This window comes from Sinohyriopsis cumingii, chromosome 2, assembly GCF_028554795.1.
Source record: "Sinohyriopsis cumingii isolate HCF-2022 chromosome 2, ASM2855479v2, whole genome shotgun sequence".
In the NCBI taxonomy this organism is placed as follows: Eukaryota; Metazoa; Mollusca; class Bivalvia; order Unionida; family Unionidae; genus Sinohyriopsis; species Sinohyriopsis cumingii.
In genome coordinates, this window is record NC_142962.1 from 60,508,134 (window position 1) to 60,530,520 (window position 22,387).

Sequence of the window (22,387 nt, forward strand, 5' to 3'; positions counted from 1 at the left end):
AAAGGGATCATTGATCATTCATTGGATCTTTAAATTTGAAACTTCCTGCAACTGTGAAGGTCACCCTAAAAAATTGTACTCCATAAAAAAATGATGAATTCAAAGTATACAGACCTTGGTGATATAGTTGGGTGTGTCATCTCAGGTTCAGAGGCTTTAAACTGCTCACCATCATTTTCCTCCTCTTCATCTTTGTCACCCAAATCATCACTTTGCACTACCACACTACTTGTCATCTCTAAAGGTAAGGTGGAAAATTTTATATATGCTGCCAATCAAATCCATAAAATGACCAAATCTAAAAGAAATCTACCTGCAGATTAATAATCCTACTTAATAAATTTCTTCCACTGAAAATATCGCATGCATCATGCAATAAGCTCAACTTGAATGCAAACTTGTACTCAAACTGATTATTGGGGATATTATAATTGTTCAAGTTTAGAAGATTACCTATCCATTTTTGTCAGTTCATCGAAGCCAACATGAGAATTTAGACAGTCATATTCGTTAATCTGTTTAATTATTGCTTGTTATTCTTCAGTTTGACTGCACCCTAGTTGAGGAATTTTCGTACTATAGACCCCTTGCTGTTAGTAAATGGCAGTGTTGGATGTCTTGAAAACTTAAAACATCATCTGTTCTAATTTTAAAACAAAAGTAAGACATTTATGTATTGGATGGTGAAAGATCAACATGGTATTGTCTCAGTGCCAAATTCAAAATGTGTTCATAAAACACAAATTCCCCCTAAAAGTGCATGAAATAGGTAACTAGATGACTTTGGAACTCTGGTGCTAAAAACAAGCTTGGGAGAGCTGGATTTGCAAGGCAGTGGATCAGCTAACATATTTAAAGAAGAAAACAATTTTCTTAATAAACAGAGTTCCCTTGCAGACATTATCCCCCTACCTGTAGAGGCAGAAAGGATGTCCTTGAGGAGGATGAGCCAGCGAGTCAGGTTCTTTGTAGCCAGAGACTGCAGTAGGCTTATCAGAGTGTCCTGGACATCAGATATCAATTTCCCATCATTCTCAGTGTCCAGCATGCCAAACAGTGCCCCCTCCAGTCCTGTTTCAGTGATGACAGAATCTTTGTTGTTCTCGTCATCTGCAAGTGTCAGAGCATGCTCACTGACCTCCTTGGCTTCACGTGTTACCAGCTGACGTAAACATGCAACTGCTGCTCTCCTCAGTAACAAATGATTACTCTTGAGCGCTTCCTATAAGAGATTTATACAGTGCATGCAGTTAAATATATGGATCTCTGGGTGAAATTTAGTCATCAACTTTTGCCAAGGGAATTGGGGGGTGGGGTGATGGTTATAAACTTTAACATACAATCAGGACATGATATGTATTTCCACACCAAATAAATAGCAACCCTACAATGCCTTAACTGATAACTGAGAAGAGTCCAGAAAGGGGGAAATTAAACTAATATCTTACCTAAAGGTTTGCTTTTCTTTGCATTAGGTCAGATAACTGACCCACCTCTATGACTGTCCACTTTATGCTTGAAGAGGGGTCATCTTACAAATCAGAGATAGTCTTTTCTAATTATTTTTAAGGGTGAATACTGGCAAAAGTTTTGAGAAATGGATATAAAAAATACTTCTCTATCTTGCACAAGGTATTCTCCAGCTAAGTTAGGTGTAGTGCAAAATGTCGGACTATGACGCTGTACTCTGAACATTTGATATTATCACAAAGGTCCATGATGTAACAAATGTTAGAGCATTCAAGATCACTCAGATCAGGCAGTTTCCAACAAGATGGACTCATTTAAATAAGACACACTACCATGAAATACCCTTTACTATGTTGTAAAACCATGTTTGGAAATGTTGGGATTTTGCTTCTTTTGAGCAACAAATCAAATGGTTGAGTCTAGCCATGTTGACTGAGTTTGCCAAATCTTATTAAATGCATATCTCACATACAGACTGAATACTTCTGCAATAAACTCCACTTAACCTTCTCTTCATAATGCATATGTGCTTAGAAATCCATGGAGACCAGACTTGTGCATTATTGGTCTAAACAAAATTTGTTTAAAAATCCCTAAATCTATTCTAACAAGTGCTCAAAGTGATTTTTGCTATTGAAGAAAACCTACACAAAGATGAGGAACAAGTGTGGCCAGGTTGACATGTCTAGGGGCAAACATGTGAAGTTGTTGCAGACAGGCTATGGCTTCAGCACGGACAAGAGAATCCATGTGATCCTGCATGATGGCACAACAAACAAGACTGGACATTCTCTGTGTGGCAATGGGTCCAGAGTTACCTAGAAATAAAATAAAAATATGCAATTGGTAAAGATATGATTAGAACAATAATGACCAGTTCATAAGAATCTATAAAATAATCACACAAAAAATACTTTACTCCTTTATATGGAATTCTGCATCAGTGATACGCTCAACACATCATCCTGATGCCAGGTCGACCAGTCCTAACACTAACCTCTTAATGCTGAGCACCAGGCAAGGCAGCTGTTAGTACCATTTTTTGTAAGTCTTTGGTATGACTTGGCCAGGGATTGAACCCAATAATGAACTAACTGGATGAAATAAGAGTAAGTTATACAGCATACTTAGCATGATGATCAGTTCTTTTAGGCCAGTTAATCCAGTCAATAAAACTAAAACTAAATTTCAATAAAATAAACAAGAATGTGGCAATCAGATTGATCTTGAACTTAATGGCTTTAATATAACTTATATAACCTTTCCACCCTTGGACAGGTTACCTAGGCTTTGAATATATGTAAGAGATTAAATGTACAATATTTAACATTTAATCTGAAGCATAATACATTAAAAATTTAAAACAGCATTACAATAGAAATGGTACAAAATGCACCCTCAGCAAGAGAGACCACATCAAATCAGCATACACAATACAACACGTTTACAATGGTAGTCACCTTTTCTTATCTAGGTAGTACAAATGTGCCAATGTGTTTGCATCTCTACTAGACCATCTTAAATACCCTTTCGATGAAATGTCTTCATCACAAAAACATTCAGAGAGTTTTATATTTATTTTTTTAATTTACCAGCAGTGAAATGAAATTATTTTTGTGATTGTTTGATGCAAATTTTCAATACTGGTCAATTGATTGTTTGATGCAAATTTTCAATACTGGTCAATAAAACCAAGGATCAATTAGTTCTTATTCTAAGAAGATTGTGACTTAAACGGAACAGGGATGGTGTGTTAGCAATTAAGTACAGCACTGACAAAATCATTCCATCTTACAGCAATTTATCAGTTTGACACTCTTACACATTACTGTCTTGCATTAAAAAAGTGGCAATGTTCTGCACTAAAACCCTGTGACAAGTGAATATTGTATTTACATTTCTGAAATTGCAAATAGTTGATGGGTTTTAAAATAAACATCTATGAATAACCGATTTTAATACTGTACCAGCAAATGAACATTACCTGTAACTATCTATCAAATGATTTATTCAATGAATGATAATTTCGTTTCCACTGGGACAATACATACACACAAAAATACGTTGACTCTTTTAGATTAAATTACAAAACATAATGGCCATTTTGTTTATTTCACTCTGGGTCATAAGAGAGGTGGGCTTATTTTGGGGAAATGCTTATCGTTCCTGGGCAATAAAATACCTCGAGAATACAAGTATATCTGCAAATGCTTCCTAACATTAATATTTGCATAGATATAAAAATGTCATCATACTCACAAGCAGCAGAATACATTTTTCCTGCTTTATCAATTACAAGAACAAATATGAATTTAGGTCAAATTTTGGTAATGCATAAAAAAAATAATCTAATTTCTGCAATAAATACCTGTCAGCATTGTCATACCTTGTAATTCAGGCCCAATGGAGGTAATGAGGGCAGACAGTCCCTTTCCTAAACACTGGTGTACATCAACACTGGAGGGTGGGACTGTTAATAATAGTTGCAGCACCAGGGAGAGGGTAGGTTCTACATAACCTCTAAACATAGGGCCCCCTGAGTCAGCAATAAGGGCCAAGGCATGGAGGGACCACACCTGAAATAAAAGATAACATTTGTGCATCAAACTGAACCTATTCTTTCATCTGTGTAAAGGTGTGAAATATGTATAGTTCACTCCTGTGCGACACCTATGTGGAATATGACCATATCACGTAAGTATGCCTGAAGGCACCATTTAATGTCATCTTGCCTGTAATATTATGAATGTCAGCTGTGCTCCAGTACTTTTCAATATCAAACCTCACAAAAATCTTTGGTCACACAGACAAGAATTCCAATAACCAACAGATAATTTGTTTTAACCAGACTTTTAGCATTATTCTGGACCTTGTGATGAATCTGTGTGCTTTTACGAGTCTATGCTCTTAAAATAAAGAACAGAAAAGAGTGAAGACAACAAGCTTTGTAAAATTCAACAAATAATTTATTTCCCTAGAATACAAAGTGAAAAATGAGAAGAAAAAAAAGAACTTATGGTATTGTGAATTAAATCCAAAATTAATCCAAGAATTAAAGACATAAGTCATAGTAATAAAAAATCCGGAATGAAACTCAGTTCAAGTCTTGAAGAGATCCAAAACTGAAGGTGATGACGTGTCTGTTATAGCCTACAAAGTACTGATGTGTCAACAGTCTCTTGTTGAATCACAGAAATATTATTCCAGGTTTGAATTCAGTATAAATTCCAGTGAATGCCTTTATCCAAGAAGTTTGTCAGAGCACTTCTGTATTTCCAGAGAAAATAATCACTTGTATTCAATAATTTGAAGAAAATAAAATTCAGCCCAAACTGGACACAACATGATACAACTTAAAGTGCTAGATGTTAAAGACAACTGGTAAAATCTTCACAGTCACAAGTTTATACAGTTCTCTGCTTGGCCTCTGGTCACATTAACAATTTTTTAAAAACAACCATTACCTAATGGAAAATAACCTTCGAGAAGGGTCTAATGAACCTTGTTTACTTACAACACAATAACCTATAAAATTCATGTGGAATCTCCAAAACTCTGACCCTGATCAACTTATTTACCACTTCTTGTTTACCTGAATAATAATTTGGTTAATAAGCTCATACACATAAAGTACAATGAAGCTATTTTCAGTTGTTTACATTAATGAAATTTAAAAAAATAAAAACAGCCAATCACGTCACGCAGAAATGAGCACAATTTTGGACAAGGTCAAGTCCAGCAAACAATGTTACATTATAGTAAACATGTAATGAAATTTAAAAAATTTAAACTAACAGATAAACAAATATACATAACAGTGTGATGATAACAAACTTGTGCTAACAAATGGACATCAAGTCATCCCATAAGTTCATCTGGTCTAAGGCCAGTGGAGTTAAAAATTTAAATATTTTCATGCTGAACTAACAAAACAAATTAATAGATATCTTCAACCAATATGTTTTGTCAAAATCAGCCAAGCAACAATTACAGAGTTTTTTTGTACTGCTAAATTGTCTTCAATTATTAAAAAAATAACTGTTAAGAGGATTGCTTTCATTCATTTTTCCTTATTCATTATTACCAAAAAGCCATTTCTTATCTTTTAGTTCGCTTAAAAAAAACTAGAAGTGTTCATAGAACATGTATGTCCACCTAAAGGACACGAAAACTGACCTAAATGCAATTTAACCATGATGTAAAGGACTGACAAACAAAAGTAACACTATAAGCCCTATTTCCTACATGTCTAAAATACTACTTCCAATCACATTGATCAAAATGGCTCTAGACATTTCTAGAGAAGTTGAAAATAGGTTTTCTTTTTTTATTGCTATGGAATTACCACAACTGATATGGATGCCACCCAAAACAGATTTTCAGTAAACCATAAAAAATCAAGTTTGCTCAAAATTGGCTCAGCTGATCTTCGTAAATTGTTGAAGTTTATTGAATTTGGCTAAGCCATTCAAAACAATGTTGAAAATAGGTTTTCCATTTGGTTTCTAAGAAAAGTCACAATGTTACTAAGATGATCATCCCAGACATAATTATTACAGAGCATGTTCCTACCAAGTCTGATCAAAATTAGCTCAGCTATTCTAGAGAAGTTGAAAATATCTTTTCCATATGGTTTGCTATGGAAACCACACATTTGCTAGAGGATCCACCTAAGACATAGTTAAAGAATATCCCAAGAATCACTCCTAACAAGTTTGATCAAGACATAGTTATAGAATATCCCAAGAATCACTCCTAACAAGTTTGATCAAGACATAGTTATAGAATATCCCAAGAATCACTCCTAACAAGTTTGATCAAGACATAGTTATAGAATATCCCAAGAATCACTCCTAACAAGTTTGATCAAGACATAGTTATAGAATATCCCAAGAATCACTCCTAACAAGTTTTATCAAGACTGGCTCAGACATTTTCCAAGAAGTTTCAGCAGAACATTCAGTGATTGAAACTGACCCAGTGATTTTTAAGACGTAAAAATTAGCAGTGTTGATGGATGACAGACAGACGAAGCATGCCAGAAACAGTTCCATACCATAAGTTCACTTGGTCTCACAGACAGCTGAGCTAAAACACAAAGTTACATGTTTTTACTGATATGACTTATTAGCCTGGATATTCTGTAAAAAGGGTGAGGTTGTAAAATATTACCTGTACAACAGGTGAATTGAAGTCTTGGGCAAGAGCTAACAGGATACTGACACTGGTGTTGAGATGTTGTCCTGACCCCATACCACCAACATATCTGTGCAGACAGCCTAGTGCCAGGGAATTACCTGTTCGGCTCACCACATCTCGAGCTGATTTCAGTCTGAAAGCAAAAATATGTGCGATGAGACTCAATTAACATGTGATCTATTCTTAATCTATAATAGCTCAAAAAAGGTGTAATTAATTTTTTTTCCCCAACTTTATAATAGTAACTAAGAGTATGTTTTCTGATTTTTATGTCCTATGTACAAATTTGTGAATAATCATAGGAAAAGAGAAGTAGCTTGGAACAACTAGCAAAGCATATGTAGGATCACTTTTTAGCTGCCTTCATTTCTTCAAATACGTATTTTGTCCCTTCTGATTACAGTATTTCCTGACAACAAAGAAAATACATATTGAATAGTCTAAACTTCTTTGGGGAAAGGGTGGAGAAAAGCAAAGTAAATTTATTTTTGTGTGGGTGGATAGTAGCTTACTGTGACTTTCTACAACAAGTATGTGGTTTTCTCAGTAATAATTTGGTGAGTGTGGGTGTATTAAAAAGTGCCTTCTACACCCACAAACCATAATTTCTGGAATGGTTCTTAGCTTTACAGTAAAGTAAGAATTATTTGTAAATCAAAACAATTTATGGATGGAGTTATATAGCTATGGATGCAGTCACAAAGCCTACCTGTCAAAGCTGTATTGTGCCATTTCAGCAATGAATTTGCTATCCCGAACTACCTGTGCCATCCTGCCTAAAGCTTCACCTGCAGCACATCGTAAAATTGGATTTGTACTACCTAATGCCCCCTGAAACACAAAGAAACTGCTTCCTATACACATCACTCACTTGAATGTTAGAATAATATGATAAGATGCAAACTATATGGTTCAACAACTTTCATAAAATCTTAAAAGTCTTCAAAAAAACTCATGATAACTATTCCACCTTAGACAAAACTCCAAAACCTGCATTATTAGAAACACAGCCAAGTAATACTGCTGAGTTACATGTCATTATGTAACATAAATGCAAAAACTGCATGACCTGGAAGACACTGCTGTGCAATATTTACAAGTTTTATACCATTATGTGTCATACCTCTTACTGTTGACAAACATCAAAACAATATAATGTTAGAGTTGCATAATAAAAAAACTAATTTGTTATCTGCCTATTAGAGCAATAATACAAAGATATTTCAGCCTAGTGATAAATGTTAATGAAAATTTCAATTTATGACACTATCTAGTGGTCCCCCTCATGAACAGCCCCCCAAACCTGTGGCCACCCACTTTTTACAGCCAGATCCCTTGGCACCGATGAGTTTGTGGTCAAAAGTACCCCTCAAGAAAAGCTACCCCTCCAACGTGACCAGCAGACAACATATTAGTACAAAAATTAAAACTGACCCCTCACAAGTGGCCACATTTTATTATCATTATGTATCCAGAACCAATATTTAATTCATATGGTAAGGTAAGTAATCCAATTAGCTTTGCCGATGTCTTGTTTCCAGATATCAAGTTTTTGTTACTCAAAGAAGTGCTGGCTAAAGCACATGCACCACTAAGGTTAGTATTATTAACACTGACGTTTAGAGGAATTGGGGTCAGCAATGTTTTGGTAGAGTTTTGGGCTTCACACAACATTTTGTTTCTCATCTTTTCTTTTTTTATGACTACGACCAGATGTAATTGTCAAGATCATAACATGGGCAGCACAGATTTTGTGGATTAACACATACCAAGAAATTAACCTTGAACAAAACAGGGTACCAGACAAAGACCGTAAAACCACATGACAGTACATGTATTATGTCCTTGATAAAAAAGGAATTTCATTTAATGTACAAAAGTTACATCTGCAATACTGTACATATAGCAACATAGGACTAAAGTGTTAAAACAAATTTGACATGTCATCACCTAAATGGAGAAATAATACTCCAGAAGGAAAAGTAAATGTTATCTGAATTGACAACAATGGGGAGAGTTCACTTGACTACAAATTTTATGTTGGGAAGACCCAAAAAAACAACATCATAACAGATAAGAAGAATATTCTGTAGTGGTGGGAAATGGAGTAAATGGAAAGAGAATTATTTTAAATATGAAACAATATACCAAGACTTAAATAACGATTTTGAATGGTTTTGTAATGTGCATGCCAACAATACCCACTCACATTTCATGCCTAAGAATAAGAACTATTAATTTATGTTAACTTGAAATAAGTCTGTTTTTAAGACAATAGTTACATTTTAATAATTAAAGCTACTTTTAAATGAAGGTATTAACTGCTTTAAGTTATATGTAGATTTCTTGCTTTGTACACAAAACATATACAAATAAATCTCATAAATATAGCCCCCCCCCCCATAAAGGCCTCCCATCTTATATGGCCACTTCACTTTCCCAGTGCAGAAGGGGTGGTTGTGTAAGAGGGGGACCACTGTACTTCCAACACTTCTGTCATAAAAAATTAGTGCTGAATACAATCATAACTGATTAAGTCTAAAAATACCACTAAAACCAGAAAAAAAAACTTAAAACAAGAGCAAGAAATAATTTCTTTACACACCAGTTTGTTTACAGACTTACCAATATTAGGTTAAAAGCTGCCTTCTTAACTTCATCTGGACCTAGGTTTGTCTTGGTCTCAGACAGGTTCTGAAACAAAATATAGACAACTATATTTACAATACTGCATATGAAACAAAACTTAAGTATCTATAATTATTAATTAAATTGGTTGTGTGCAAGGCTGCATGATCTGGTTGGATTCTAGCATTGATCTGCTACCCCAGTATTTACTTTATTCATATCCCTTACTTAACATAAATAAAGGGTTAAGAAGTACCAAACTATACCCTAGCATTAAGTGACAATAATGACACAAATCCTGTTACTATGACAGGTCTCCAAGTTCCGATACAAAGCTTACCTTCAGGATGAAACTTACACACTGTAGGAATAATCTTTTGAAATAACACTGTATATATTTTTTTTTTATATAATCAAGTATCTGAACATATAATGTGGGACCTTAGACTAGGCACATGCCTCTCTGTTTGATATACAGATGTCTCTCATATATATATATATATATATATATATATATATATATATATATATATATATATATATATATATATATATATATATATATATATATATATATATAATTAAGCACCAACTGCAATAGGGACCGTCACTCAAGCATAGGCCTGCACAGCCACAGCAGACATTGCCAAACTTCAGACACAGATGACACTCCAAGGACGCTACTCGCATGGTCTCTCGTGACTGAGCCACCAATGATGATGATGAGGAATTAATTAATACAAATAATATTATCATACAGGTTAGAGAAATTTTAAATCATACTCTATGGAGATTCGAACCCAGGTCTGCAGGCAATGTTGCCGTTTACCCACAGACCTGGGTTTAAAGCTCTGTACAGTAAGAATTAAAAATTCTCTAACCTGTATGATAGCATTTATTATATGTATTAAATATTTATTCTGTTCAGTATTCTCAAGCATTCTCCAGCAGAATCCAGGGACAGCACTTTCTGTTCTGTTTTGTGTATACTCTAATTTTCTCTCTCTCTTTCTCTTTATATATTTATGAATACTCATGAATACTCAGAAAGTAAAATTTAATTCCTAACAAATAAAAATAGACATTATTTCAGAACTGCACTACTCTACAAAATCACAGAAGAATACAGGAATAATTGGCACATTTAACACCCAAACTTTACTCACCCCAAAAAGAAATATTACTCTAAAATTCTCAATTTTGTTTTTTAAGCATTGTACTTTCCAAATATGTGAACAGCATAAGAAATTTCTTCTCATCCACAAGTCTTCATAACTTATAATTTAAAAAACTAATTTTCACTGCTAGAGGTCAGTAGGTCAGCAAAGAATTTTTTTTACAACAAAGTCATTTTGAAGAATATAAAAAATGTCAGAAAATGATGCCTTTTAGTTAGAGGTCAGATTATTATTAGCATGAGATGACAAGATAGTGAACCAACCTTTAGAGCACAGAGTACAGCTGTGAAGATATTCATCTGGACTGCCTGCTGCCGTGTCGACTTAGCATGTTTGATACACTCGTTGAAATGCTGCAGCATCTGAAAGCGGTGTTTGTGGGCCACATTGGGAAACACCAGGCCATACAGTTTCACTGAGCTGTCTATGACTGACACTCCCAAGGGAAGGGGTCCTGGGATGGGATCACTCTGAATAAAGATTTAATAGAATTAAATATATTTTATTAGTATCAGACCATGCACTAAATGCTTGCATTTACAAGGAGCAATGTTTTTTATCTGACAGGCTGAGGGGTTGGTATTATCTTCAAACACAGTTATATGCATATATAATATATATAAATAAGATCAACTTATGGTGAAAAGTTCTCAGCAGCATATAAGACTATCATCCTATTTCCTAACTATTGATTTATAAATTTTGATATGGCATTTCTCCTTAACATTAATTTACATGTGTGTTATCTATACTACTATATCCGTTTTTCATGCCATTAACCAGTGTAAAACAATCTGGCCATCTAAATCACTTCTCTGCTAAATGTCCAATCACTAAATTTAGTCTAATATATACAATGGTCAACTCTGCCCTTTCAGTGCTGCTATTCAGATATAAGTACAATTTATTTGTGGTTCGAGATTATGAATTTTCTTGTTGTTAATCTGTTTCCTATTGTATCTGGAGCTATGTTTTTGGCATGTACTAATGAATGCTAAATTTGGGCCTGTCATTTTCAATTATGCAATTTGGATCTCTCTTTCTCTGTAATCTTATCAGTTGTTATTATGTCTTCAATCAAAGTTGCTATGCAAATGCATGATAAAAAAAATATCATAGTGAATGTTTTGCTCTCAACATGTTTGCAGTGTTTCAGCCATGCTTGAGAAAACATGGCCAAATGGCCTCCTTTGAAAAAGTGGGCCAATGGTGTGATCACAATGATTCAGCTGCATAAGGAAATATCATTTACAGTCTTGCTGATCTTTACTTGCATCAAAAAACAATAAATCACATTGTTTTCTTTAAGATTACCTTTTTGATGCTTCTAGCTGAACCGTAATAGTGCAGGTGAAATCAAAATCATAAGTTTTTTGTCCCTCCAAGATTACACTCATTCTTTGCAAAAAGTTTGAGCATTCAAAAAAAATAAATCTTGAAGATATGTGAAAATGTTGCTATGGTAGCTAAAGCCTTGTTCACAAAATCAGCTGACTACAAGAAGGGCAAGCCTTGCTTACATTAGTATGTGTGTGTTGGATTTTTAATGTAGCTTTAAAACAAATTCAGTCATATCGCTGTGAAATCTGCATTGTAACATTTTGTAGTGATGTCTACCACCCAGTCACATTATCCTGACACAAGACAGACCAGTCCTAACTAACCTCTTAATGCTGAGCGCCAAGCGCTTACATTAGTAAGATAGGGAAAGTGTCACTGTGGTTCCTATCACTTTCCAAAGTTCTGCAATTTTATCTTTTTGGTCTAAGATCGTCTTCTTCACAATGATTATTCTCTTCTAAATGCTTTGGCATCTACAAGGGATATTTTATAGTCTCCTTTGCCACTTTCTTATTATCTTCACAGAATTTCACTGGATCGAATTTGCTCATTTTCATTTTTTAAAAACAAACATTGAAAAATTCTGACATTGAATGATTTGTTGGTATCAAATTAATGATTAAAAAACATGCCATGTTAATTATTTGGCACCACTTTTGGTGCGTTGTTTTTGGGTAGGACTTGGTGTCTATTTTGAACAAATTTGCAATGACAATGGCTAGCTAAAACTTTATGTTTGTCAAGCTACAAAAATGGGCTGCTGGTGTAAGAAACAATTTAGTCGTGCTCGGTCTCAAGGTTTGACTGTGCATATGACCAATGAAACTTGAGAAATTAATAAGTGAAAAAAAAAAGAAGTTGAAATAAAATTGTTTTAAATCACATTGGTTGATTTTAAACAAATTATATAAAATTCAAAGAGTATTTCATTTCTGTAGATGACTATGCATGGGATAGTTCAATTCATGTGACACTTACAGGTGGACATCTTTGGTAGAGGAAGTGTGGGTCATGCTCCAATGCTCCTGAACCTGAGGCACTATTTGGCTGCAGCTGAAACAAGACAAGAAAACCAAGTTTAGGACAAAATGACAGATATCTTCTTTCCCATACTTAAATAATAATGAGGTAAACTGAATGTTTATGGGAGTAAACAAAGAGGTTGATACAACATTTGCTATGCAAAAGCACTCTTGCACTTATAGAAGTATTCCACCCAACTATTTTGAAAATTTTCAGGAAATTGGTACAATTTTCAGTTTCCAGTTGGAAAGATTTTTGTAATATTCCAAGTTCAAAGCAAAAATGTTTTGATATGATTTTATATTTTCCCTTCATCCATTTGTGTAAAATATGGTGAAGGCCTCAATGGAGACAAGATATATTTGTATTCCAACTGAGATAACTTTCATAAATAATGAATTATTATTATTATTATTAACTTTGTTTGAACTGACTAAAACAAGTATAGAAAGTGTAAATTCTGCAGTGATTGGCAGACTACCCTTTTTCCATAACTAGTAACACATTTCAAGTATTAAATATACCTGGGAAACACATAGTACATGAGATTCTGTCCTGACTTACAATTCAGACAAAATTTTACTTACATTACTTGAAAAAACTGATCGAACAGAATATATCTGATGTGAAAAAAGACTATAATTTTCATCTTTATAGTCATTTAATGACAATCTGAAAAGTAACATTTGATTTTCCATTTTTTTTCTTCTGGCAGTCAGAGTTAAAAATACATTGAATTTTTGATTTTGCAGAATTTTTCCATATTATTGTAATGTGTTCTTAGTCTGGCTTTCCGACTGCATTTTGATATCACACTAAACCAAAGCAAACATTTTTATGGTTTGTTTTCATTTATGTGAAACTGAGCTTTATCATGAGCTGCACTGCCCACTAATGGTATCATGCACTTGATAGTAATTCATGCCAGTGATACACTTTTCATTCAGAAACATGCAGACTTGACCATGCATTATGAAATGAGTAATTTACAATATGCAGCATACATCATTTGATCAGGCAAATCAAAATGAGATTGTTTCCATGCGTAAATAAAGTCAAGATAAAAAAAGAACTGTTATACTCCATAAAAATTAATAATAATCCCATAATTAACATAAATTATCCTCCAACTTTCCAGATATCACATTTTTCACAAATTTTTAATAATTTTAAATAGTACACACTTTCCAGACAACAAGTTCTCTTTAGAAGCCATCAAATAAATTACAAAAATTTAAGTGACACAAACTTGGGAACACTTTTACCTGTACTAAAAAACTCTGGAGATTCTGAAGTCAACTGCCATGCCATGAAACTGCTTTGTTTACCTACATATCACATGGTTTAACCCAAAGTATTGTCAATAAGCAGCAAAAAGAGGCAGGTTACACCCTTCACATCTCATGATCAAGCTGTTTCCTAAACAAGGCGAGCTATGAGTTTGTTAAAGGCAATGATAAAGTAAATACTACCTTTCAACTCAAAATAGAGGGTGGAATTATTTATTAAATCACTTTGACAACTGTAAAATCAATAGACATCAGCATAAACATCAAGATGTGATGGCAGGCTTCTCATGTTTTCCACTTCAGGAGAGTGTATAAAGATGACAAGTCAGTCAACCACATCAAAACAGAAAATTCTGAGTACTGTTAATCAAATCTAATATCAAACAGATTTTCCAGTTAACAAAATGGGGTTTACATCTATCTGTGACAAAGTTTTCAACAACTCCAATATATCAGTTTCACAAGTTCTCGTTTTCTCAGTTTTATTGCATGGCAGATTCCTCCTGACAACCTCAATGTTGAATGTACGTCCTTTTTACCTGAAATTGCAGTACAGATAATGGTGTTCCACAATTAACTTCATGAACCAATCTAAATGATTTGGACTTTTACTACAATCATTGCCATGTTTAGAATTGTACTGTAGAGATCACTTTAAACAAATTTTGGATGGAAAATAAGGATTATCCTTCAGATTTTAAGAGGTAAGATAATATGAATAGATTTATATTACTTATTATATGACTCAGCCGGGTATCGAATCCATGACCTACACTTTGGTGATACATTCTGTTGTCAAGGATGATCTTTATATTATGAAACAATAATGTTATTAGAACTTAGTCATATTCATGGATAAGTTTTTAGTGACAATTGAGACATATTATCAATGGCAGTACACATACACAATAACACAGTTTTACAAATAAAAGCAAAACAATCACCAGAAATGAATCCAGAATCCTTTGTTTGTGAAAGAAAACACTGAAACATCAAGAATGTGTTCTTTACTGATAAGCTAGGATATAAAGCAACCTAGTTTATCAATCTGGACCACTTCCAACCATTTGCTGAGCACACTGATACACAATCCTTACAATAAAGATATTTTCTTGACAATATATTTGGGAAATTTTCATTACACAAATTATCCAGACAGAGAGAAAAGTAACAATTTGTAAAATGTCCAGATATTTATGTCAATACTTCCAAAAATACTTTTTCTGCCATTTGGCTTTTTTAAGATTCATATTTTAAGTTTAAAATTCTGTAGCACTATGACTATCTGGCATTACATTCATTCCCTAAAGTGATAAATCTAAATATACAAGCTTTTCATCAAAGATTTTACATTCCAAAATAAAACATAGTTCCACTAGACACTATTTCTCACCTGGAAGACATTATAATTCACCTTTCTAAGTAGAAATCTCACAAATTTAAATATCAAATCCAAGTGTTTACACTAATACCGAAAGTAAAATCTATATTTTGTGTATGTTGCTGATGAGACAACAAAACTGTTTAAAGCAAATGAATGAAGTCTAGTTTTAGACTTTTATCTCCCTAAAGCTCAATAATTTTGTTGGGATATGATAATCACATATTTACTGTATCCATGACAATTAAAAACCAAGAATGATGATATCATCGATGTAAGTCATTATGAAATCATAAATTTCCCATTACTACACAAGCTTCAGAAAGGAATACCCTGTCAATCAAGCTTGCCAATTGCCAGACAGAAAAATTATTCCACTCAAAGAGACAATTCCAAAGCAAATGAATCAACATTGTAACCTTTATACTAGTCCTCACTTTCCCAGTCATGTTCTCTTAAGCCTGGTTTAATGCAGGTGATGTAGCCAATAAAAAAATTAAAAATCCAAGATGCATGGATGGACACACACTAATGAAAAACTAATGTATTGCCCAGGGGTGCACACAGGTTCAGCATTTGGGGGACATAGGACAAATAATTGCAGGACACCCATGAACCCATGCTCTGTGTGTAACACTGTATATTAAAGTTAATTTAAAGCCCAATAAATGAAAAAAATATTATGATCAACAAAATAAAATAGAACAAAAAAAAATTTAAAGTAATTATGATGATATTATAATTTGGTTCCATCTAAAGATACAATTTATTTCTATTGCTTTCATCACCAGAACCACAATATCTTTGAAATTGATTGATATCTAGCTTTCTACCTTATTTAAATGCATAAAATGATTTGTGGAACATGCATCGCTTAATTTTTTTAAAATCTGGTTTGAACTGGTATAAATTTTACAGCAATAATGAAATTGTAGGAACTCTCACTAGTGGTACAGCAAATTATTTCAGTGTACCCTTGTCTATTGACTTTAAATATATATATATATATATATATATATATATATATATATATATATATATATATATATATATATATATGTATGTATGTGTGTATATATATATATATATATATATATATATATATATATATATATATATATATATATATATATATATATATATCTTTGTACTTTGCAAAATGTGATGGAGCTTAAAAATAAAATTTCTGTATATTTCTGTATATTTTCATAATTTAAAAAGCGTTTTTCATGTCAAGAACAAAATTGAAAAATTGCAATTTCCAGAAAACATACAGCATGTTACTAAATGTGAGGACATTTGTTTCTGTCTCTCCAATATTTAAATTTTATACAATTATTACATGCAAATCTAACTTTCAACTTGTTTACAATTATTTTTGTACATGTACATATATAATGCTAATACCCAACTTAGTAATGAAACAATGCCCTATTCATTACTATGAACAAAACAGAGTAAGATCCAGCTAGTGTGACATGTTTACATGTGCCCCCCCCCCCCCAACACACTAGCTACACCAATGCACTAGATCTAAGCAGAGACAACATGACTGGAAAACATGCAGGCTCAATAATGCATCTCTTTGCTAGCCAAGGGTCATTAATCCACTTTGTTCCACATCAACCCTTGGCATCTTTGGATAGTGGAAATTATCCACTGCTCTGCTATATGACCGGATACAGATGGAAAAAACCCTGACCCAATCAGATCCCTTTGTATATTTAAATTGGGAGAGTGTTAGAAATAAACACAGTGGCCTCAGTACACAATAACACGTCAGATTTAAGTTTCTGCAATTCAAACATTGCATACAAGTTTAAATTTTGAGTCTATGCCTGTATATCACCTTACTGAGTATCTAACAGGTCTCTTATTGGTGAACTGATTTCACTTCCTAAGGGCAGGGACTTGTTGATCCACAAGAAGGCACTTACTGAAAACAGTTTCTGCTAGCTAAATATGCCAAGGGTTGATATGGAACAACATGGATTGATGAACATTGTCCAGCAAAGATGGATTAGACATTATATTATTTCCTTCACTGACTCTGAAACTGCCGAGTGTGCAGAACAATGTTCTGTCAGGTAACAGGCAAGCTTGCCTGACTGGATATGCCAGTTTGAAACTTGATTAGTCAATGGAAAGTTATGTATAAAAACCTATATCCAACATTTATGGTACCATCATTACAATGTTTAAAGTTTTAGTGCCATGGGTCTAATTCTTGCAGCGAAATATGTATAAAAAAAAACAAATCCATGACATGTAAGCAAAACTGCATGACATTCAAGAAGCATTATCCACATTATGATGAAATTCAAAAAGTATGATCCACATAAAAGAACTAAAGAATAAAAATCAACTTATAAATCCTTTTCTGATTGTTGCTATACAAGCTTTTTCTTTATACAGAATTTACAGTCTCATTTCATAACTTTAATAAAATAATTCAGACAATCAAAGAAGTATCTCTCATAAGACTTAAAATCTTCAGACAGGCAGTAGTATGCTTCAATTGTAAAATGATTTTTCTTATGTTTTCTTGGTTTTAATGGCACTTTTACCACAGTATTAGCTATATTATACTGAAGAAATGGGATCTACGTGCCTTTCCTAAGATCACAGTGAGGCAGCCAACTGGCTATATATGCATGTACTGATCCTGCAACCCTTGGATTAAAAATCTGATACTCGACCAAATTAGCTGCAGTGGCACCCCAAAAATGAAATGAACTCTACAATCAACATTCTTCACTGTGTACTCCCCTTGGAAGTCCAGCATGAATTATTACAAACCTAGAGAAAACAGATGACTTGCGAGGTACAATTTTGAATGGCTGGATTTGACCAATTTCTTCTTCAGTCTTATCATCAATAACAGTTAATACGCAATCTGAAACCTCTTAAAGTCTTCAATATTCAGAAATACTATGAAATCTATAAGCTGTTCTATGTCCATTCATCTCTATGTATTAACAAAGGTAGCGTTACATTCTACATGCACTGTGAATCAAGTTTTTCAAGGCAACATATAATGCATGTTAGATCTACATTTCTGTGGAATGCATGTACATGGCACGTATGGAACTCCCTCCTACTACACAACTAGGTTCTCTTACTGCATAATGGCAGGGAAGCAATACAAGGTATAGAAAATTTTATCACCATAATATTACACAATTTAAGTAGCCTCTCTCTACAATGTTTATTTCCTTTACATCTATTGTTTGTGGAAAAAGTAATCCAAAGTGGGCTGGGTAACTAACTATGGAAATGAATGAGAGATATCTCCCTTAACCTTATCCTGCTATAATAGTCTGAAATGTACAGTGCCATAAAATAAAGAAATTTCATTGTAGCCTATTTCTTGTTTTTTAAACAACTATTCAGCTGGATGCCATGTTTATTTCTAAATAGCCCTAAATAATCTCAACTCAGAGAGATTGTTGTTTTAATTTTAATGTGGAAAAGTAAAAATTTGACAAAGGATGTTACTGTACAAACAGTTAATAGAATCAAAAGGTATCTATTTACTCTCTGTCAATCCTTTGAATTCCTTGTCTGTTGCCTGAAGTTTCGCATCAGCATGCAAACATATGCTACCTAATGTATATTACCTGTTAGGGAAGATGGAATGTGATATTTATTGTAAGGGATAGTTTGGTGGAGTCTTTTGTAATGAGTACATATGCATGCTTAGACATTATTTTTTTGAAATGCCAAACATTTTCATATATATTAGCATGCTATTTTTAAAAATGTGAATAAACAACACATCCTTTTCTTCCTATTTTTTTCTCTTTCTTTCCTTAGCTTTTATCTATAATCTTACAGTGACACAAAATAACAGAACATTGTTGTCTTATTGAAAATGGTTGAAATTACTGTTCCAATATTTAATGTCTTAAATGTACGTGTCATGTTCTTCCTGTCAATGAAACTTTTTTGAAATAAAGTGTGAAATGAAAAAATACAAACATAGTTGCACCTTTTTATTTTTAAAACACGGCCAATTTCTCCAAATCACATGATACTGCTCTGAATTTAAAGGTCAAGTCTTAGTGCAACAGATGATATAAATGTAAGCTTTTGTTTCACACAAATATATTTCAGATTCAGTTGCATCTCTAGCATTATGGTTAAATAGAAATTTCTGTAATGACTGTTGTTGGACACTGTAAGACTTGGGACACCCTAAATTATTTTCAAAAGTAAATTTTGTATGACCTATAATTGTTGGGACACAAAATTAAAGCAATTTTTCATATATTATAAATCTTGGAACACCTTCGACATTATTTTTCTACTCATCAATCATTTTCTTAATCACAACGACATTTAAAAAAAGTGAAGGAGGTTGTTAAGTGACTATCATCATGAAATATCACATGGGAAAGTTATAAATTGATATAATTTGTTTGAAAAGTCAATAAATATATTTAATTTTCATCTGTTTCCTTATCATTTCTACCCAATTCAAAATTGTAGAATTTGATCAATGACAGGAGCTAAGCATTAGTGGGTTGCTGTAAGCATTAAAATCAGTAACCTATCCCTTTTATCTTCAGTTTATTATTCTTTGTTTAAGCATTATTGCATTAGAATATTATATCAATGCAACAGCAATTATATTTTTATATTGCCTTGAAAATGTAAATACCTAACTCATTAACTCCCAGTATGACAAGATTCAATGATCGCATTTAGTTACTAGCATATTTATATCACTGCGTCACCACATGTACACTGAAAAGTTTGATTTGCACTAAATGAAATACATCTCTTGGATTCGAATTATGGGCACAATTGTGCTAAACATAACTAATACCTCCATGATACAATAAAGAAATTTCAGATATAATGCTCTGAACATAACTATATACCTTAAACACTCATAGTTTGCTTTGATGTAAATGACCATAAATAAGTACCTGTATACTTGGCTATGGTAATCATGCTACTCAACCAAGCAAGTGTTCATATCTTAATTGATTGACAATGATACTGACATCAATGGTTTGTCAGTCCAATATAATTTTGGGCAGCCAAATAATTTAGTACCTCTATTATGCAGGGCATCTTATCCTGCTCAATCCACTTCAGATTTTACAACAGTTAATTTGTGTCGAGTAACGCTGTAAAACAAACGGTTACCAGCATTGTTGCCAAACAAAAATCCCCCTTTTCTAAAGCCAGTTTCATGGTCCAAACAATTACCTGGTCTCTATCAGAAAACAAAAGACAAATCTGCAGATTATAAACAAAAAGGAAACGTTGAGACAACCAGATGTCCAAAATCAATGGTATAATGAATACTGTGTTGAAAGTTATGAATTTGTGTTATGGTAATCCGAAACGCAAAACTAAAATGTGTCAATGATTATCAGTTATGTGAATATACTGTATGCTAGTTATGTGACTTGTATAATTAAAGATGTGTGTCATTTTATATGATTTCCATCACACTGATGGATCGCCTGTATCTCTGAAAAATGGTAACTCTTGAGCTTGTGGGTCAAAATAAATAAAACAGCAATTGAAGTCATTTTTAAATGTAATTTGGAAGAATGAGATTTGGTAAAAATGAAGAATAAAGCAAAATCTGTAATCTAGTATTTCTGGGAATAAACAAGGATATACAATTTGTACAGTGTTTTTACTGGTTTATACACGTTTTTATAGTACCGATATAATGGTAAAGTTTTTATTTACCTTTATTCTACTTAATTTTGAAAAAGCGGAAAATATGCACATGTAAAATAATAACAAAAAAACAAACTTAGTAGTTTATCAGAGTTTACTAAATGAAGAAGAGCTGGTCATGCTGAGTGCAGTATGGCGATCTTGCAAATTTTGTCTAGATTTTTGATTTTTTTAGATGTATAAGTGTTGGGACACAAAAAATGGTATACATGTTAAAAATAATTTTTGTGTGTCCCAAGACTTATACTGTAGTCATTAAGGTAACTTTTAAATTCTTTGTCTGTTAAGCTGCATGAAAAATCTAATAAAGCTGATAAGCAATTTCTGTTTGACTGTCTACAAACAAATAAAAGAATGTATTGAAGGTGATGTGACAAATTAAAGTATTGAGTATACTGATTGCTTGGAGAGCTAAAGTAATTTACATAACAGCAGAAGGAACACAACTCCAGAGATTGTGATATTCATAGTCCTTTCACTATTGTAAACGGACCCTCTAAATAATGTTCATATTATTCTAAATTGTCTATTCTGCATTTATCTCAAGAAAATTTATAACAACATTTGAAAGATTATTTGAGGAGTTATTATCATGATTTCCCTTGAACTGTACTTGCTACTATTATTTCAACTATTACCATCCGATGAACAACATACAAGGGAAATAAATATCTCGTTTCATCCTGCATCTAAATTTTAGTTGTTTTTTCCCTTGATAAAATTGATCTGAAAGGCCAATGGGTCTATACTGTGCTACTAATTGTAGTGAGACCATAAAGTCTGTTACTATTATTAGCAATACAAACAATTGTGGTAACAGAGAATAAATATTATGCCATAATCATTCAAAAGAAATTACACCTAATTTTACTATACTAAAGTAAAGAAGTTAAAACATCCCCAACTTTCAAAAATGATTATTAATCTGAAATTTCTTATGGAAGTCAGAATTCTCAAAAAAACAATAAACAACTTAGATCACCTAGTTGTTTGGTAAGTGGGAAGATTCAGTACAAAAATGAGAGGACAATCTCTATAACATGTCTAAGAACACAGAAAAACATCAGGCAAAGTCCCACCTCTGATTGATATACTCACTAATTCTTTTTCCAGTCTACGATTAGGTTCAAACTACAATGAAATGTAACTAGTATTGACAAAAAACATCTAAA

The 22,387-nt window shown here is 33.0% G+C and overlaps 1 protein-coding gene across 3 annotated transcripts in view; it reads right to left on the reverse strand.

The window, feature by feature from the left end:
- LOC149804999 (HEAT repeat-containing protein 5B-like) overlaps positions 1-22,387 on the reverse strand; it is a 179,125-nt gene that overhangs the window by 47,074 nt on the left and 109,664 nt on the right. For 2 of the 3 annotated variants that reach the window (XM_089946427.1, XM_089946428.1), the window contains exons 16-25: positions 22,314-22,346; positions 12,795-12,869; positions 10,739-10,945; positions 9,295-9,363; positions 7,379-7,500; positions 6,643-6,802; positions 3,857-4,046; positions 2,119-2,288; positions 913-1,222; positions 115-238 (exon numbers count right to left, since the gene is read on the reverse strand). In XM_089946427.1, the coding sequence (XP_089802553.1) occupies positions 115-238; positions 913-1,222; positions 2,119-2,288; positions 3,857-4,046; positions 6,643-6,802; positions 7,379-7,500; positions 9,295-9,363; positions 10,739-10,945; positions 12,795-12,869; positions 22,314-22,346 (1,460 nt within the window). The remainder of the gene's footprint in view (positions 1-114; positions 239-912; positions 1,223-2,118; positions 2,289-3,856; positions 4,047-6,642; positions 6,803-7,378; positions 7,501-9,294; positions 9,364-10,738; positions 10,946-12,794; positions 12,870-22,313; positions 22,347-22,387) is intronic. The other variant, XM_089946429.1, reaches the window with a different exon arrangement.